The sequence below is a fragment of the Esox lucius genome, chromosome 11 (assembly GCF_011004845.1).
Source record: "Esox lucius isolate fEsoLuc1 chromosome 11, fEsoLuc1.pri, whole genome shotgun sequence".
In the NCBI taxonomy this organism is placed as follows: domain Eukaryota; kingdom Metazoa; phylum Chordata; class Actinopteri; order Esociformes; family Esocidae; genus Esox; species Esox lucius.
In genome coordinates this window covers 24,440,475-24,460,028 of record NC_047579.1, presented here as the reverse complement: position 1 = coordinate 24,460,028, position 19,554 = coordinate 24,440,475, and the positions used below count along the sequence as shown (strand labels likewise).

Below are 19,554 nucleotides of genomic sequence, written 5' to 3'. Positions count from 1 at the left end.
GACATGACTGCCTTGTGGACCTCACCTTGCATGATTTATGTGATTTTGTTGATCCAATCTGACTACTCTAAAGTACAAGGTGTAGCCAATCCTGTAAGTCAAATAGTTTTTCAGCGGTTCTGATTTGTCTGTTCATTGTACACTGTCTTGTTGCAATCTCTATGCCTGGTAGGCAAATCCAGATGAGCTATAGTGCGGAGTAATGATGATTCATTTTTGAGCCATTAAAATATTAGATAAAATAGGGGGCCTGCAAATGTCTATGTCTGGAGAAACCTGAAGTTAATTACATTTGGGGGGAACCAAACTTCTTTCAATGCTTTGTCAGAATGCTGTAAAAAAAAATGAAAATGATTTGACTGGTTGGCTACTGACAAAGCCATTCACAACTCTATGCTGTAGATTTTACAGACACATTCACAATCACTTCGATGCAGAAAAAAATTACTGACATTTTTTATATTCTTTGAAAAAATACACAGCAGTAATTTTATAACAATTAATGCATTTAAACATTTGCAAATGGTGGCCTAAGATAAGCAATCCAGGAAGAAAAGCAAGAAAATTATAATTCGCAATTGACCAGGCATTTGATTATAACAAGCATTTGACCAGATACATTGAACAACTGTTCTAGAAAAACGCTTGTGTGCGGTTGAGAAAAAATGTATAAGTAAATGAGGACACAATTCAGCACAGGACAACCAAAATCCCTGGTATGTGGTTGACATTCCACCACGGCAATCACAAGACAAGTATCATACTACCAATTTAAATATACATGAAGAGGTGTCAGGGGCCCCGTAGAGAACCTGCCGTGATTAATACTGCACTTAAACCTAAAATGGCGATGAGACACAACACAGACACATAGTTTACAGCTTTATTAACACCCATAACTAATGGCAGAGCTGGCTAACAGATTACTATTTTAGGGCAGAGAGAGAGAAGCAGCATGTGAGGAACACTCCTCTGGGGGGAGAGAGGAGATGGACAGCTGGAACGGGTATGTTAATATCTAAATGTAACTAACAATTACTGAACCTGTCAACGAATGTAGTCAGTAATGTAACTTTTGGATTACCCAACCGTAGGAATACTTTCAATCACATCTGAATATATTTACCCATAAAGGATCCATTGAATGGATTTGGGGTGTCACCATTTAGTATTAAACTGATTGTTAGTAAAATGTCAATGTAGGCAAAATTATTTCTGAATTGAATGCACATGCTAATTTTATGTGGTTAGCCAATCTATTAATGCTCTACAAACTGGCAATAACATTTCAATTAACGATCTGCTAACACTAACCTTAAACCTCATTCTATCCCTGACCCCTACAGTAAAATATATTCTAACCCTGACCCTTACATTAACAGGTATTCTAAACCTAACCCTTACAGTAAAAGGTATTCTAAACCTAACCCTTACAGTAAAAGGTATTCTATACCTAACCCTTACAGTAAAAGGTATTCTAAACCTAACCCTAACGTTGACATTAGCAAGCATTTACTTTGGTTTTGATAGTTTGTTGACGGTATGAATATCTATAGAGCATCTGCAGATGGTAATTTGGACTATCCAAATAAAGTGTGATGAAGTAATTAATCATTGAGTTTTGACACGTAATAGTTACACCCCAACCCACCAGGGAGGATTCTACCTTCAAGAGAAAAATAAGGTCACAGAGTGCATGTTCTTTGGATACATTTTGAATTCTCATTTTTAGCTCTCTTTTTCCCTCTTCATCATCTCTAGGGTAGTCTGTCGGTACCTGCCAAAGTAAATTCAAATGTCATGTAAATGATGTCAAATAACGCACATTTCTCTCTTGATTACTCTCCGTCATTGAATAAAGGGGCCCTTAGCTCTGCTGCCTGACAGGATTGCTTAACATTGTAGTAACACTTCACCCAAACTAAAAACTACTCATCTCTCTCTCTTTCCTCAATCACACATAGAAGAAAAGACACAGGACCCTGATGGAGCCAGATGTTGCCCATTTAGAACCGTCTCCTAAAAAAAACAAGTCAGAAGAAGTGGATATGTTTTCGCTTCTAGGCATGGGAAGATAAAGTGTTGTGAAATAGAGATTGTTCCCAATGCTCATTTTTTCTGGCAGGGATTTTATTGTTGCAGAGGCAACAGATGGGGGGGTGAGGAGTGTAACAGCCTCCTGTTGTTATGAATATATGGACTGATGTATGGTTGTTTGTCAATGAAAGCCATGACATTGGTCATTCATTTTGACTAGTATGGCTGCAGCTTTATGCCAGATATAAAGACAATAATTACAATCGTTCTTGATGTTCATTCTCAGCCCTAAACTAATCTGATTTTCATTACATCTCACCTTGATTGATGGTGAGAGGGAGAGAGATGAGAGAGAGGGGGGAGGAATTTGTAATTGATGGAAAAATATATAAAGGTCAAAGCAGATCTTCCTGAGCAAATCTTCCTGAGCATTCTAATCCTTGGCATTGTGTGTGTGTGCACCTCTTTTTTGTTCTTCAAATAACATAGCAGAGAGTCTTCTGTTATTGACTCCATAAAGATAGAGATTGAACTCCTTCACCCGAAGTGGTTCAGCTCAACACGGAAAGGGAACAAAATGTCTGGATGGAAACTATGTGAGAAAAGCTGGTTGAGAATCAGTGAGGTTCAGGATGGCTCAGAAATGTTTGAGGGGTGATTATTTTGCTTCTCGCTTTTGTACATTGTTTATTTCTTCCTGTTCCCCCTCTCCACTCTGTGTGTGTGTGTGTGTGTGCGCTTCTCTTATGTTCTCTTGGCACTCCCTTGAGCCTCTGGGTCTCTTTGGTTGATTCTATACATCATCCTGTAATATGGAACAGAGATTATAACTGAGCACCAGGGAGATTCTCATTCTGTGTGTAGAGTGAGAGAGAGAGAGTATGAAGGGAGATGGGTTGGAAAGTGAGAAAAAGGAAAACTTTCACTTCTGTTTACCTCCTTTAGTCTCTAGAAAGAAAGAGATGAAGAGAAAAAGGAAAGAAAGAGGAAGTGAATGAAGGAATGAACAGTGGGAGGGGATTGAGAAGAACTCACACACATCAAATTGGTTTTTGCATAGTCTCCTTACCATGCTCATAATGAGTTACGGATGCAAAATACATTTGCCATTCATAATGTTGGGTTGTGTCAAACAAGTGGGTATTTCACATTTTCAAAACAACTGAAATATTGAAACGAAAAACCAGTCTAGCTTTCCAAATGATAAAAACTAGGTTCAAAAGATGCATGGGTAAAAATTGACTCTCTTAAGCCCACTAGCAGTTACTGTGTAGAAACAGGGCTGTAATCACATATTTGGGGAGAAAAATTGGGTAAACGTACAAAAATATATAAATGGTAAAAAAAAAACATTTAATTAGGGGACTGACCTCCCAATTTTGTTGGATTTATGAAGATGCAGACGTGTTGGATTTTCTTTCTTGCAAAAACTTCAAAGGAACAATTTGGAGGTAGGCATGTTAATTTGTTCTTTCAATAAAGTGTTTGAAAAACTGATAGTAATTACATGCATATTGTAGTCCCATCCCCCACACTGTGTCACTGTGCATGATGGGACATCAGTTTTCAGGTACGTTTCTGTAAGAGAATTTTAAATCTACATTATGGGCAGTTTTTATTTTTCAATGGCAAAAATGTCTATATAATGTGATTATATAAAACAGTGAATTCATTGTATTCTTAAAATGCTCAGAAAACTTCTACAGTAGAAGGGAGTGGTTCAACTTTATTTGGCTGATGACCTGTCTCCATAGCAGAGACAAACAGAGGAGGAACTTTTCCTCCACAATATCACAAATATTTCTAACTATATTTATGATGATGACTAAGGCAGATTCATTGAAATTTATTGTGTTTTGTGAAATTTATAGTGTTCAAATCCCTGGGTGATATTCCTGTTTTTTGTAGCTATGACAATCCCATGTAGGAACTATCATCAAGGAACTAAATGAAAACTGTGGTCAAATATTTTCTGTAATTCACTAGGTAAACGGTGAAAAAGCACTTAGGTGAAGGGTCATTAGAAAAACTTTCAAAAGACAGAGTAACTGATAATTTTGCAGTGGTCTCTTTCAAAATACAGAGAAACTGATTAAGAGACCACTGCAAAATTATCAGTTTCTCTGGTTTTACAATTCATAGGTATGTGTTTGAGAAAAAGGAACAGTTTATTTTATTCTATAAACTGCTGACAACATTACTCCCAAATTCCAAATAAAAATATTGTTTAGAGTATTTATTTGTAGAAAATAACAACTGGTCAAAATAACCAAAAAAGACCTCAAATAATGCAAAGAAAACACATAATACTAGTGTTTTAACTTAGGAATTGATTCAGAAGTCAATATTTGGTGAAATGCACAGCTTTCATGCATCTTGGCATGCTCTCCACCAGTCTGTCACATTGCTCTTGGATGACTTTATGCCAGTCCTTGCACAAAAATTCAAGTAGCTCGACTTTGTTTGATGGCTTGTGACCATCCATCTTCCTCTTGATCAAGTTCCAGAGGTTTTCAAGGGGGTTCAGTTCTGGAGATTGGGCTTGCCATGACAGGGTCTTGATCTGGTGGGCCTCCATCCACACCTTGATTGACCTGGCTGTGTGGCATGAAGCATTGTCCTGCTGGAAAAAACAATTCTCAGAGTTGGGGAACATTGTCAGAGCAAAAGGAAGCAGGTGTTCTTCTAGGATAACTTTGTACTTGGCTTCATTAATATGTCCTTCACAAAGACAAATCTGCCCAATTCAAGCCTTGCTGAAGCATCCCCAGATCATCACCAATCCTCCACCAAATTTCAGAGTAGGTGTGAGACACTTGTACGCCTCTCCAGGTCTCCGTCTAACTATTAGACAACCAGGTGTTTGACTTGTCAGAGAAGATTACCTTACTCCATTCCTCTACAGTCCAATCCTTATGGTCTTTTGCAAACTTCAGCCTGGCTCTTCTTCGCTTCTCATTGATGAAGAGGTTTTTTCTAGCTTTGCACGACTTCAGCCCTGCCCCTAGGAACCTGTTTCGAACCATCCTCGCCATGCACTGCACCCCAGCTGCTGTTATACATTCTTTTTGTAGATCACTTGATGTCATCCTACGGTTGTTGAGTGACATTTGAATGAGTTGACAGTCATCTCAGTCAGTAAACAGTCATTTTCGCCCTCTGCCAGTCTGTAGCTTTGTTGTTCCCAATGTCTGTTGCTTGACCTTGTTCTTATGAACCGCCATCTTTGAAATTTTCAGGAGGGAAGTAACTAAATAATTAAATTTAGTAATGAAAGCACTTATTGTTGACCGGGGCATCTCTAGCCAGGCAGAATATGATGAACTGACTTGTTAGAAAGGTGCTATCCTATGGCTGTCAATTTAAGAGTCATTGAACTACTCGGTACGAGTCATTCTACTACCAGTATTTATGCATGGAAATTGCATGGCTGTGTTCTTGATTTTATTCACCTGTCAGCAACAGTGTTGGAGGTAACAAAGTTACACATGACTATGAGGGGAGGATCGTACATTTAATACATTTCGGGAAGCTGTCTCCGCATCTATGGTCGTGTATAATGGACCGTCTGAATAACATTTCTGAAATACGTGGTAACTTCGCCTCTATTGTCTGCTTCTATGGTCGTGTATGAGTCATTCAAACAATCCGGTGCCTTTTGTGTCCCATGATTTAGGTCTACATTGAAAATGTTTTATTAAACAAAAATGTTAAATGGCTTTTTATGCACTGTTAAACTCCATATACTATACGAAGTAAAGGTATGCATATTAAATACAATGTTTTCAATGAATCCCAGCTGAATTGCCATGTCCCAAACCATTTCCAATCATATTCAGTTAGAAATATAATTTATAAAATCCAAAATATTGCAAACTTTTCAATAATAATTGTTTAACTACACATGTAATTACTCCAATCAAATATGATTTATTGGGATTCATGCTTTTGTCATTATTAAAATAAAGACTTTTTCTTGTGTCACTTAATTTCCTGTCCACCCTGTTATGCTGATGAAAACGCTTCTGCAAAATGATGGACTTGTTATCAAGTCACCTGACTTCCATGAAGTGACATCATATACACTGAACAAAATTATAAACAAAACACTTTTGTTTTGCACCCTCCCTCAAAACCTGCGACATCTGTGGCATTGTGCTGTGTGATGGAACTGCACATTTTAAAGTGGCCTTTTATTGTGGCCAGCCTAAGGCACACCTGTGCAATAATCATGCTGTCTAATCAGAATCTTGTTATGCCACACCTGTGAGGTGGATGGATTACCTTGGCAAAGGAGAAGTGCTCACTAACACAGATTTAGACAGATTTGTGAACAATATTTGAGAGAAATAGGCCTTTTGTGTACATAGAGAAAGTCTTAGATCTTTGAGTTCAGCTCATGATAAATGGGTGGTGCGTTTATAATTTTGTGCAGTGTATATATAAAAAAAAAACACTGAAGCATTTGTGGTATGGTTTCAGGTTAACTTGTCTCAAGTTTAAGCTGGGAACTTTACGATGATTGGCTACCAAATGCCGGCTAACAACCGCTAGCAATGCAGAGTAGCATACTGGTAGCATTTAGCCTAGCTTCCTAGCCTTTGCTTACTTGGTACCTTTGGCAACCAGGCACTTCAGCTGCACCCACGCTCCACCTCTTTGCCCATTTTTGGTTATCTGGGAGTTAGGTGAGAGACGCGCTGCCAAGATGGCAATAGCCATCTCCACCAAAAATAAGCTTCAAAACGGGTCTTCAGACACCTATGGATGATGTCACAGTTACTACCTACATATGTTATTTACAGTCTATGTTCTTGTCTTGGCTGGTGCCATCTTGGTGCTAGCTGTGAGTGAGGTGAACAGTGTAATCTCGACTGTTTTCTGGCTAGCAAACAAAACGGATTTCACAGTTACTAAGTAGCAACGGTAGTCTCCACAGCAACCAGACAGTTCCAGCAATTACCTTAAAGCAAAGTGCCTGCGTGTGGTCCTAAAGCCAGTCTGAGTTTAAGCTTTTCTTAATAGAGTTCAGTTAATAAAAACAGGGGGGAGGACAAAAATGCAATTTTCAAAATGTGGGGGGGACATGTCCCAGTCACATATAATGAAACCTACGCCTCTGGTCTGGAGGTTTATAGAGGAGCACATAGCTAAAGAGTGAGGCCAGAACAAGGACCTGGGAGACTATACCAAGTGCTATGCAGCTGCTGGAACTGTAAAGAATAATTTAATGAAATGAAATTATACAAATTATAGAAAGGAATCCTTACGATCCCTGCAGTTGAAGTCAGAAGTGATGGAAGTCATTGATTTCCCCCTGCTCCTTCTGCTCCTGATAGGAGCTCTTCAACAAGCCTCCACTGCTCTGGCGGCAGGGGCACCACTTCCCCTCCCTCGATCAGGGGGGCCTCCTGGGCTGGATTCGCCAATGCTGTGTTGGCTGGCACCTGGATCCTGGAAGGTATCCAGAGCTAGACCACAGAGGTACTTCTTCTCGGTGACGCAATCCTTATCTCTGAGGAGTTTCCCCATGCCCCAGCTCCGCTTGGTCCCGGGTTGGTGGTGATTCATTCAGTCACGGTCGAAGGCAGACAGGACACAAGGCCCTGTTAAAACGCACAAAAATAAAAGGAAAGGCAAACCGAAAACTGAGGCACAATACACCTGGCACAATCAATGATCCACAACTGAAATGTCCAAAAGGGCAACTTAAATAGGGTCCCTAATTAGAGGCAACGTGGTGCAGCTGCCTCTAATTGGGGATAATCAAAACAGCAGCGCAGAGATGCCTAGAGGCCACTCTGGTCAGGCCCTGACTGTGGCCCCCAGGCGCATAGAGATGCTTACATCCACCCCAGCCAGGACCTCACAACACCAACTAATGCCACGCGCCCAACACCCATTTATTTCTGATCGATATGTAGCGTCAACATCGATTTGTGCAGCGGAAGGCTGAGCATGGCTGTGTTAAGCGATTCTGGCTTGGGAAGCACTTTACGATTTCAACTATGTCATTATTCCCCTTGCCTATAGCCAATCACCAGGGTTGCTGTTATGTTTTCCTAGAACCTCTTGCCTGTTCAATCCCAAATCATCCTCTGTTAGACAACCAAAGTTGATTGCAATAATAGCATTGGTCTCTCTTGTTGTATAGTGATTAATGATTGATAATGTTATATGCTGATGACTGACACTGACAATATCTGACTATGTAATTACATTATATCCCATTAAATGCCTTCTGAGCATAAGTGACCAACAGTTGGAATCAAAGCACTTGTCCTATCAAAATGGAATCAAAGGACAAATCAGAATGGAATCAAAGGAATCTCAATGCCTTAATTTCTACAGCCAGTAACTAAGTAACACAACTAGTTACTTTATGGGAACTGTATCTACTAACTGTAATTAGTTACTTTTAAAAGTAACATTCCCCAACAATGGTCAGCAATATGTGTGGCTGAAATAGCTGACTCTACCCAATTGAATGGGTTTGGTCATGTAGTGTACATGTAGTAACATTTACATGTTTACCATTTATCTTAACTTCTACTTTTAGCATTTCCTCTGTAAGTGAAAGGGAGGGGAAGTTGCTCCTGGATATGTCACTTCTCCCAGGATGTGGGTTTCAGAGGTTGGCAAACAATGAGTACACAAGTGTGTCATGCAGAGTAACTGTGACTACATCCAGTGTGCTGATTACTTCAATGACTGTGGTATGCATACACATACTGTATGCAAGATCCCACACATACAGACACAAACATTGATGCACACACACACACACACACAAAACACACAAACACGCAATGTACCATTCTTGATCCCACATGCTTCAGGATCACACGCACACACGTTTGTCTTGATATCGTTTTGGGAACCAACTAAAAATATTACACACCACTGTTACCATAAGGAGTCTGGACATTCTTCTCCAACCTCTGGTTAGAAAAAGTGTTTTCCGCCCACAGAACCGCCGCTCAGTGGATGTTTTTGGTTAATTCTCTATAACCTCCAGTCTGTATGGTTAAAATCCCAGGTCAGCTGTTTCCGCATCTGTCACCAACTATCATGTCATGATCAAAGTTGGGATGAACAACAACTACACCACTTGAATCATGTCTGCATTATTCACACATTGAGTTGCAGCCACATGATTCACTGTTCGACTATTTGCATTACCAAGCGGACATACCTAATAAAGTGTACACACTCAACACGCACACAGGCACGCACGGAAGTAAACACACAGAAGACACACCTCAAGTGGTGACCATTTGTGGAAGGTCTGATAAGATAATGAGGGAGTGGCAGGCATTCTATGCTTTTCTGTGACATCTTGCTGTCAGAGCAACCAGATGTTAATAAGGGACACATACAGAGAAGAAGAACAGAATACAGAGGAAGAAAAAGCTCAGGGAAAGAGTGAGAACGGGTGAGGGAAGGTTTCCGAACAAGTGACAACAGAAGAAGTGGAAGAATGTTGTAGTACGTACTGTTTCTGAGTAGGACTGAAAGAGACAGAAATTGACCGTGGTGAAAAAAAACAGTGACCCACTCTCAGTTTGAGGAAGTGAACGTGTTCAAACGCCATACTGACTGAAGATTTGACTACAAGAAGCATCACCATGGTGACCCTGGACATGCGGACCCTGACGGTGCCTGTAGGCATCGTGAGAATCCTGGAGGTGGTCTTGACCTGCATCTCCTTCAGCCTGGTGGCCTCTGTGGGTCATTCCAATTCGTCTTACTGGACCTGGTGCATGTTCACGTGGGTCTTCTGTTTCGTCATTACCCTCCTCATCCTCATCATGGAATTCACCACATGTCACGGCTTCGGGGTTTGGGAACAAGGAGGAGCAGGAGAAGGCGTGGTAGAAGGATATTTAATGGTATCCAGGAGAAATATACAATATATATAGTACGAAGCGTCGCACAGCTCTTTGTCACAGTCGGAGACAATCACACACAAAGACAGGGGGAGCAGAGGGAACATATATACCGGGGGAAACAGCGATGATGAGGAACAGGTGCACTAAACGAGACACAGGTGAAATGTATGATGAGACGGTGGTGTCAGAAGGCCGGTGACGTCGACCGCTGGGGCCCGCCCACTGCAGGGGGAGGTGAACCAGCAGAGGTCGCAGTTGTCACAGTACCCCCCCCCTGACGCGCGGCCCCAGCCGCGCGACGACGCCGGCCTCGGGGCCGACCCGGGGGGCGCGGAGCAGGGCGGTCCGGCCGACGCTGATGGAAGTCGCGGACAAGGACGGGAGCCAGGACGTCCTTCACCGGAACCCAGCTCCGCTCCTCCGGGCCGTACCCCTCCCACTCCACGAGGTACTGGAGGCCCCCCGCCCGGCGCCTCGAGTCGACGATGGAGCGGACAGAGTACGCCGGGGCCCCCTCGATGTCCAGAGGGGGAGGGGGCACCTCCCGCACCTCACACCCCTGGAGGGGACCATCCACCACCGGCCTGAGGAGAGACACATGAAACGAGGGGTTAATACGGTAGTCGGGGGGAAGGCGTAACCGATATGTTACCTCGTTGACTCTCCTCAGGACTTTAAAAGGCCCCACAAACCGCGGGGCCAGCTTCCGGCAGGGCAGGCGGAGGGGCAGGTCCCTGGACGAGAGCCAGACCCGGTCGCCCGGCCGATACACCGGGGCCTCCCCGCGGTGGCGGTCTGCGGAGGTCTTTTGACGGCGGACAGCGAGCCGGAGGCGGGATTGCACTGCCTCCCATGTGCCCGCTGCCCGCCGGAACCAGTCGTCCACCGCAGGGGTACCGGTCTGGCTCGGCGTCCACGGCGCCAGGACCGGCTGGTAGCCCAGGACGCACTGGAAAGGCGTCACTCCCGTGGAGGAGTGGTGCAGAGAATTCAGTGCGTATTCCGCCCACGGCAGAAACTCTGCCCACTCCCCCGGCCGGTCCTGGCAGTAGGACCGGAGGAACCTACCCACTTCTTGGTTGACCCGTTCCACCTGCCCGTTGGACTGGGGATGGTAGCCCGAGGTCAGGCTGACCGAGATCCCCAGGTGCTGCATAAATGCCTTCCACACCCTAGACGTGAATTGGGGACCCCGGTCAGACACGATGTCCTCGGGCACCCCATAGTGCCGGAAGACGTGTGTAAACAGGGCCTCCGCGGTCTGTAGGGCAGTAGGAAGGCCGGGCAGGGGCAAGAGGCGGCAGGACTTCGAGAACCGATCCACAACGACCAGGATGGTGGTATGGCCCTGGGAAGGGGGGAGATCAGTCAAAAAATCAACAGAAAGGTGGGACCATGGTCGTTGTGGAATGGGCAAGGGGTGCAACTTGCCCACCGGTAGGTGCCGGGGTGCCTTACTCTGGGCGCACACCGAGCAGGAAGAGACGTATACCCTCGCGTCCTTGGCTAAAGTGGGCCACCAGTACTTACCGGCCAGGGCGCGCACTGTTGGCCCGATGCCAGGATGACCGGAGGAGGGAGATGTATGCGCCCAGTAGATGAGGCGGTCGCGGACAGACGCCGGCACATACGTACGGCCCTCAGGGCATGTGGGCGGAGAGGGCTCGTCGCGCTGCGCTCGGGCGATGTCCGCGTCCAGTTCCCATACCACCGGTGCCACGATGCATGACTCCGGGAGCACGGGAGCATCATCCACAGGCCTCTCCTCCGTGTCATGCTGGCGGGACAGCGCGTCAGCCCCGACGTTCTTACTCCCCGGCCTGTAAGTGAGAGTAAACACAAACCGGGTGAAGAACATAGCCCACCTTGCCTGGCGAGGGGTCAGCCTCCTCGCTGCCCGCATGTACTCCAGGTTCCGGTGGTCAGTCCAGACGAGGAAAGGGTGTTTAGCCCCCTCTAACCAGTGCCTCCACGCCGACAGAGCTCGAACCACGGCCAGCAGCTCACGATCACCGATGTCGTAGTTCCGCTCCGCCGCACTGAGCTTCTGGGAGAAGAAGGCACAGGGACGGAGCGTGTTACGACACCCCGTCCGCTGGGAGAGGATGGCACCGAGCCCACAATCGGACGCGTCCACCTCCACGATGAACTGGAGCGACGGGTCGGGATGGGCCAGGACCGGAGCGGTGGTGAAACGGTGTTTCAGTTCCACAAACGCCCGCTCCGCGTCCACGGTCCACCTCAACCGGGTCGCCCCCCCCTTCAGAAGGGAGGTGATCGGAGCCGCGACCTGGCTAAAGCCCCGGATAAACCTCCTGTAGTAATTAGAGAAGCCTAAGAAACGTTGCACGTCCTTGACCGTGGTTGGGGTCGGCCAATTACGCACGGCGTCAATGTGAGGCTCCTCCATAGCCACACCTGTGCTGGAAAAGCGATACCCCAGGAAGGACACAGACGACTGGAAAAACAGACACTTCTCGGCTTTCACGTACAGGTCATGCTCCAGCAGTCGAGCCAGCACTCTGCGCACTAACGAGACATGTTTGGCGCGGGTAGCAGTGAATATCAAGATGTCATCAATATACACTACCACTCCTTCGCACAACAAGTCCCGGAATACGTCGTTGACGAAGGACTGGAAGACTGAAGGAGCATTCATCAACCCGTACGGCATCACTAAATACTCGTAATGGCCAGATGTGGTACTAAAAGCGGTTTTCCACTCGTCTCCCTCCCGGATACGCACCAGGTTATAGGCACTCCTGAGGTCTAATTTAGTGAAAAAGCGGGCCCCGTGCATCCTCTCCACCTCCGCAGAGATCAAAGGGAGAGGGTAGCGGAACGGAATGGTGATCTTGTTCAGCGCCCGGTAATCGATGCACGGGCGCAAACCACCGTCCTTCTTTTTCACAAAAAAGAAACTCGAGGAGACCTGTGACTTGGAGGGCCTAATGTATCCCTGTTCCAACGCTTCCGTAACGTAGGCGTTCATAGTCTCCGTTTCGGTGCGAGACAGTGGATACACGTGACCCTTCGGGAGTGCGGCTCCGTCAACGAGGTCTATCGCACAATCCCCCAGCCGGTGTGGTGGCAACACAGCAGCCTTGGCTTTGGAGAAAACCGTAGCCAAGTCCCTGTATTCGGGGGGAATGGGCACGGCGGGCGCACTGTCTGGACTCTCCACCGAGGTCGAGCCAACGGAAACACCCAAACACCTACCCTGGCACTTCCGCGACCACCCCGACAGACGTCGACTAGACCAGGAGATGACGGGGTCGTGTAGGGATAACCAGGGGAAACCTAAAACTATTGGGAATGTGGGTGAGTCGATTATGTGAAAGGATATGGTTTCACTGTGTCGGTTGTCGGTAACCAGGAGGAGGGGAACAGTGCAACTCGTGACCAGACCTGACCCTAGTGGCCGGCTGTCTAGAGCTCTCACGGGCAGGGGGGTGTCGAGGGCCTGGAGGGGTATGCGTGACCGCAGGGCAAAAGACTTATCCATGAAATTTCCGGCTGCGCCTGAGTCTACCAGCGCCTTACACCGGGAGAGCCGCGGAAAGCCGGGGAACCTAACAGGGACAGTGCACATAGAGAGGGAAGAGGTTAGTGGTGAATGTGCATGTGCTACCTGGGGTGATGCGGAAGTGCCCTGCCTGTCACCTCTTGACTCGGGGAGGGAGGTGCGGTGCGGCGTGGTTGTACGGCCTTGTTTCCTCTTGGAGGCACTCCGCACCTCTCCTCCCCTACACCTGCCCGACAGCGCAGCCGTCCCCAGGTCCATGGGGACGGCGGCGTCTGGTTGGCAGGGTGGAACGGGCGGGCCTCTTCCGGGACGTCCTCGGGCAGCTAGCAGGTTGTCGAGACGGATGGACATGTCCGCCAGTTGGTCAAAGGAGAGGGACACGTCTCGACAAGCCAGCTCCCTCCGGACGTCCTCGCGAAGGCTACACCGGTAGTGGTCGATCTGAGCCCGCTCGTTCCACCCCGATCCCGCTGCCAGGGTCCGGAACTCCAGAGCGAACTCCTGCGCCGATCTCGTCTCCTGCCGTAAGTGGAACAGTCGTTCACCCGCCTCTCTCCCTTCGTGAGGATGGTCAAACACGACTCGGAAGCGGCGGGTGAACTCGGCGTAGCTGCCCTGGGTGGGCTGCTCGATGTTCCAAACGGCGGTGGCCCACTCCAGGGCTTTCCCAGACAGGCAGGAGACGAGTGAAGAGATCTTCTGGGCTTCGGTCGGCGCAGGATGCATCGCCTGGAGCGCGATGTCCAGTTGTAGCAGGAAACCCTGGCAGCGGTCCGCCGCCCCGTCGTAGGCCCTGGGCAGCGGAATGGGCATCGCTCCCATGCTGGGTGATGCGGCTTGGGGAGGTGGAGAGACGGCCGGTGCTGCGGGGTTCCACTGGCTCAGCTCTAGGCGCTGCACCGCTTTCAACACAGTGTCCATCGCGGCGCCTAGGCTGGCCAGCAAGGTTGAATGTACTTTTACCACCTCCGCAACACCGGCCTCGCCTGTGGCTCCTTGTTGCTCCATATCCTTGTTTGTCGTTTTGGTGTGTGATTCTGTCACGGCTTCGGGGTTTGGGAACAAGGAGGAGCAGGAGAAGGCGTGGTAGAAGGATATTTAATGGTATCCAGGAGAAATATACAATATATATAGTACGAAGCGTCGCACAGCTCTTTGTCACAGTCGGAGACAATCACACACAAAGACAGGGGGAGCAGAGGGAACATATATACCGGGGGAAACAGCGATGATGAGGAACAGGTGCACTAAACGAGACACAGGTGAAATGTATGATGAGACGGTGGTGTCAGAAGGCCGGTGACGTCGACCGCTGGGGCCCGCCCACTGCAGGGGGAGGTGAACCAGCAGAGGTCGCAGTTGTCACACCACACTCCACACTCGGGTGGCCATTTCCTGGGACGATTTCACCACTGCCTTTGCCATGCTGGCCACACTCATGGTGGGTATAAAGGACATGAAGTCCTCTGCTTTTGTAACGTTACATGTTGGATGCAGGACAGCGACGCAGGGAGAACGAAGGGCTTTTAATAAATGAACTAAGATGTAACATATCTGAAATGAAGGCATGAAAACAGTAGTGAAGGAGGAACTGAAAGGACAGGTGGGGCAATTACTGCAAACAGGTTCCTGTGCTCTAAATCCGGAAGAAGAGGGTGTTGGATTTCAATGGCCTGACGAGACAGTCTGTGAATTAGACTATGGAGTTTAATTGAAATAAAAGTGTGTAAATAGTGTCAGGAGGTGATTTAAGGCAGACAAATAATCGGAAATTCGAAATGTGGATAGTTTTTCTTTTAGAAAAATCATGCTTTAGTGTTTAATGATTAGAAGGTTTAGTGAACTATTGTAATGGGTTAGGGTTAGGGTTAAGCAATACTACATCATGCTGCTTAATGCAACAGATAAACGAAACAGACTTCTGCAATATAGACTGTTATGGTTCACAGAACTTTAATCACCTTTTGATGTAGCAGTGTCAATTAATCTAAAGCTTCATTAGACCTTGAAAGTTAGTTGTTGTAATCACAATTTACATGAAAATGCTAAATGAATAATGCAATATTTTATGACCTTTTTAATCAATTAGATGTTTAAGTAAATGTAGATTACTCGTAATTACTTATCAATGGAGATGCACTGTAAATGTCAATTGTTATTGATATAGTAATGTTAGTTGCAAATAATTGTAAAACCACTAAAATTATATTATAATTATTATAGATCAAAGGGATGATCTCTTTGATTAGTTGGTTGTCCATCTATTATATCTCTAGCTTAGTTCTGTGGGAGTAGAAGTCAAGATAAGATGAGGCAATAAAAGCAAAAAGTCAAACCTTAAGGATTTTTAAATACAGTTGAAAGGTGACACTGTCTGGCCCAAAAGGGTTCACAGGAATTGTGTACAGTGTCATGTTTGTGCCAATTCACCACTTGTAAACTTGCAAAGCAAGTTGCAATGCAAGTGACTAGATTATGCACATAATAAAAAAATACAAATCTTGCCCAAAATGAGAGGTTTGTTAATCGCAAGAGTCCCAGAATGAGTATTTGAGGAGTGCCTTGGAGTGGGAAAATTGGTTCTAAATGGTGTAATAAAAAGGTTACAACCTATAGTAACCCTTACCCTAACTGATAGATCATAAGTCTTTTGACATTTTATGTTTTCATGTTTAATTCAACTCTGACATTGACAGGTTATTCCATTATTGTTAATGATCCACAGTACTACAATGCAACATCTTGTGCTTCAACAGGTGCTGGCTGCCTCCATCATCTACCCAACCTTTTTCACCTGCTCGTCCTGCGGTAGGCAGATCGGCGCCACTGTAACTTCCTGTCTGGCCTTCATCCTGTACGCCACGGAGGTCGGCCTGATCCGGGCCAAACCCGGTGAGATCAGCGGCTTCCTCTCCACTGTCCCGGGCCTCCTCAAGGTTCTCGAGGCCTTCGTGGCCTGCATCATCTTCATCTCCCTGGACTCCAGCCGTTACACCCAATTCCCTGGCCTCCAGTGGTGTGTGGCCGTCTATTCCTTATGCTTCATTTTTGCCATCGTTATCATCCTCTTCACCATCTGCCGCCTGCTGTCGCTTTTCCCGTTCCCCTTTGACAAGGTGCTGACTGGCTACAATGTGTTGGCGGTGCTGATGTACATGACATGTGTAGTGGTTTGGCCACTGTATAGCTTCCAGGGTATTCCCAGCAGGCCCAATAACTGTGGCCGGTCCTGCATTTGGGACAGCATGGTTGTTGTTTCTTTCATGACCTGTTTTAACTTTGTGGTTTACATTGTGGACACAATCTACTCTTTTAAGCTGGTCTTCATCACCCCTGCATAGGTCACACTCTTACATCATCGTTTCACGGTGACACATCCGCTGCACTTCTGTTTTGTACGAATTTAGATTAAATCATGAGTTGGAACCCTATAGAGGTTCACCTGTGACATGTTTTGGTATTGTGAATGACAGAGTTGTTTGGGAATGATAACTGTAGTTCATGGATCGACCGGGGTCATTCTGTACGTCTGTTGGTCATTCATGATGAATGAGGCGGAACTGAATGTCCTCGAATGCTTGGATGCATCCTATAACTAAATACTGCATACGGAATTCAAATTCTACATCGGTTCATTGTTTTACCAACATACAGGGAACCAGCCTACAAGGGCTTTAACGAAATGCAATGATCTTTGTTTTACCAACATACAGGGAACCAGCCTACAAGGGCTTTAATCAAATGCAATGGTCTTTGTTTTACCAACATACAGGGAACCAGCCTACAAGGGGTTTAATCAAATGCAATGGTCATTGTTTTACCAACATACAGGGAACCAGCCTACAAGGGCTTTAATCAAATGCAATGGGCCCTAATCAAAGTTTTGTTATTGATATGTTAATTCCCTTCTGGTTTTCTGTTCCCCATTAAACGATTGTCTCTATCTAAACCTAATCTATCCAATCCTGACAGAGAGGCAGAAATGGCAGCTCACATGCAACACCTGACATTCCACGTGACTAATATATGTTTATTGTATTACAATAAAAAATATAATACAGACTAAAATGTCCATAAGAAATATAATTGGTTGGCCTCAGTGAAATAATTTCTGTATGCATTCACTATACCACACCTAAAAAAGGAACTGTAGCAACATTTATGTTAAAAAAAAGGAAAACTAACAACAATTTCAACCATGCACTGCCTCTGTTTGTTTGCCAAGGTGTGTCAATGAGAGGATGGAGTGGCATGGGCGGTTGAAGTCCGGCCCTGAACTTTCATTTCCATATCTGTGTTTACAGAGTGTGGGGGAAAACAGAGGGAGAGATAAGACTCAATCACACTTTTCTCTGCCCAGCCCGTATCACATCCTCCTCACATGGGCAGCCTTCGAATCCCTCACCAACCATGGCATGGATTCTGTTTGATAGGAAATGTATTGAGTCATTCTGAGACTGGAGATGGCAATAAAAACACGTTAATATAATGCAGAATCATCACTTCTAAAACAAACAGAAGAAAAATGGGGTTTCTTGATCTGGTTATGGTTATGATGTTGCACTTGGTTTCTATTTTTGGCAGGTATTATTGCTTTTTGTCAAAAGAGAGATTAAGCTGAGTGAAGAATAACAAAAATTATATTACAAAAAAATAATGAAAAAGCCTGCATAACAAGGTTATGGATCTGACTATGGTAATGTCAATGTCTTCACTTTATAGTTAATTTAATTTATCATTTTGGTACAGAGCAACAAGAAGTAAGGATCTCTAAGTTACCGGGGAAACGGAAGATGGAGAGAAAGAGAATAGAGAGATAAAGAGGAGGGAAGTAGAGATCAAGGAGGGAGAAGAGTGTGAGGGCAGAAAAAAAGTAAGGAAATGCATCCACATTATTTAAAGGGTTCATGTTCGTAATCCAAGACATAACCGCTGTGTCAGATAACCTATTCTATGAAGGATTATTATGGGCAGACCCTATGGGAACTACAACACTTGGCGTCATAGTAAAGATGTTCTTTGTGGTTATCTTGAATAGCACTAGCACAACTGTTTTATACCAAAAATTATGTGAGACTGTATATTTTATATTTCCTTAAATAACATGAAATGTCAATGATATACCCTGTCAGGCAAAAACAGGAATTCTTGCTAGATACTCAAACTTGTTTGAATTGTATTTTATACACTCACCTAAAGGATTATTTGGAACACCTGTTCAATTTCTCATTAATGCAATTATCTAATCAACCAATCACATGGCAGTTGCTTCAATGCATTTAGGGGTGTGGTCCTGTTCAACACAATCCCCTGAACTCCAAACTGAATGTCAGAATGGGAAAGAAAGGTGATTTAAGCATTTTTGAGTGTATTTCACAATCTGCTCAGTTACTGGGATTTTCACGCACAACCATTTCTAGGGTTTACAAAGAATGGTGTGAAAAGGGAAAAACATCCAGTATGCGGCAGTCCTGTGGGCGAAAATGCCTTGTTGATGCTAGAGGTCAGAGGAGAATGGGCCGACTGATTCAAGCTGATAGAAGAGCAACTTTGACTGAAATAACCACTCGTTACAACCGAGGTATGCATTGTTTCTGACCATGTCCATCCCTTTATGACCACCATGTACCCATCTTCTGATGGCTACTTCCAGCAGGATAATGCACCATGTCACAAAGCTCGAATCATTTCAAATTGGTTTCTTGAACATGACAATGAGTTCACTGTACTGAAATGGCCAGATCTCAACCCAATAGAGCATCTTTGGGATGTGGTGGAACGGGAGCTTCGTGCCCTGGATGTGCATCCCACAAATCTCCATCAACTGCAAGATGCTATCCTATCAATATGGGCCAACATTTCTAAAGAATACTTTCAGCACCTTGTTGAATCAATGCCACGTAGAATTAAGGCAGTTCTGAAGGCGAAAGGGGGTCAAACACAGTATTAGTAAGGTGTTCCTAATAATCCTTTAGGTGAGTGTATTTCATTGACTTGAACTACAGAGCAATCTATTTTAGAACTACAGTGAGATGTGTTTTGTAACAAGAAAACAGTATTTTACTTATTTCTTTTAATTCAAGGAATGTGTTCCCGTTT

The 19,554-nt window shown here is 45.3% G+C and overlaps 1 protein-coding gene across 1 annotated transcript; it reads left to right on the top strand.

Moving 5' to 3' along the window:
• Positions 1-9,361: 9,361 nt before the first annotated feature.
• On the top strand, positions 9,362-17,920 carry LOC105012883 (myeloid-associated differentiation marker homolog). The gene is made up of 3 exons (XM_034294944.1): positions 9,362-9,862; positions 14,827-14,896; positions 16,212-17,920. Exons 1-3 carry the CDS (start codon positions 9,666-9,668, stop codon positions 16,794-16,796), a joined length of 852 nt encoding a protein of 283 aa, XP_034150835.1. The 5' UTR covers positions 9,362-9,665; the 3' UTR covers positions 16,797-17,920.
• Positions 17,921-19,554: the final 1,634 nt, after the last annotated feature.

Coding starts and splice junctions, on each gene's coding strand:
- LOC105012883 (XM_034294944.1), top strand. CDS start 9,666: ATGGTGACCCTGGACATGCGGACCCTGACGGTGCCTGTAGGCATCGTG. Junction 9,863..14,826: donor CTCATCATGGAATTCACCAC/ATGTCACGGCTT, acceptor TTGTCACACCAC/ACTCCACACTCGGGTGGCCA. Junction 14,897..16,211: donor CCATGCTGGCCACACTCATG/GTGGGTATAAAG, acceptor GTGCTTCAACAG/GTGCTGGCTGCCTCCATCAT.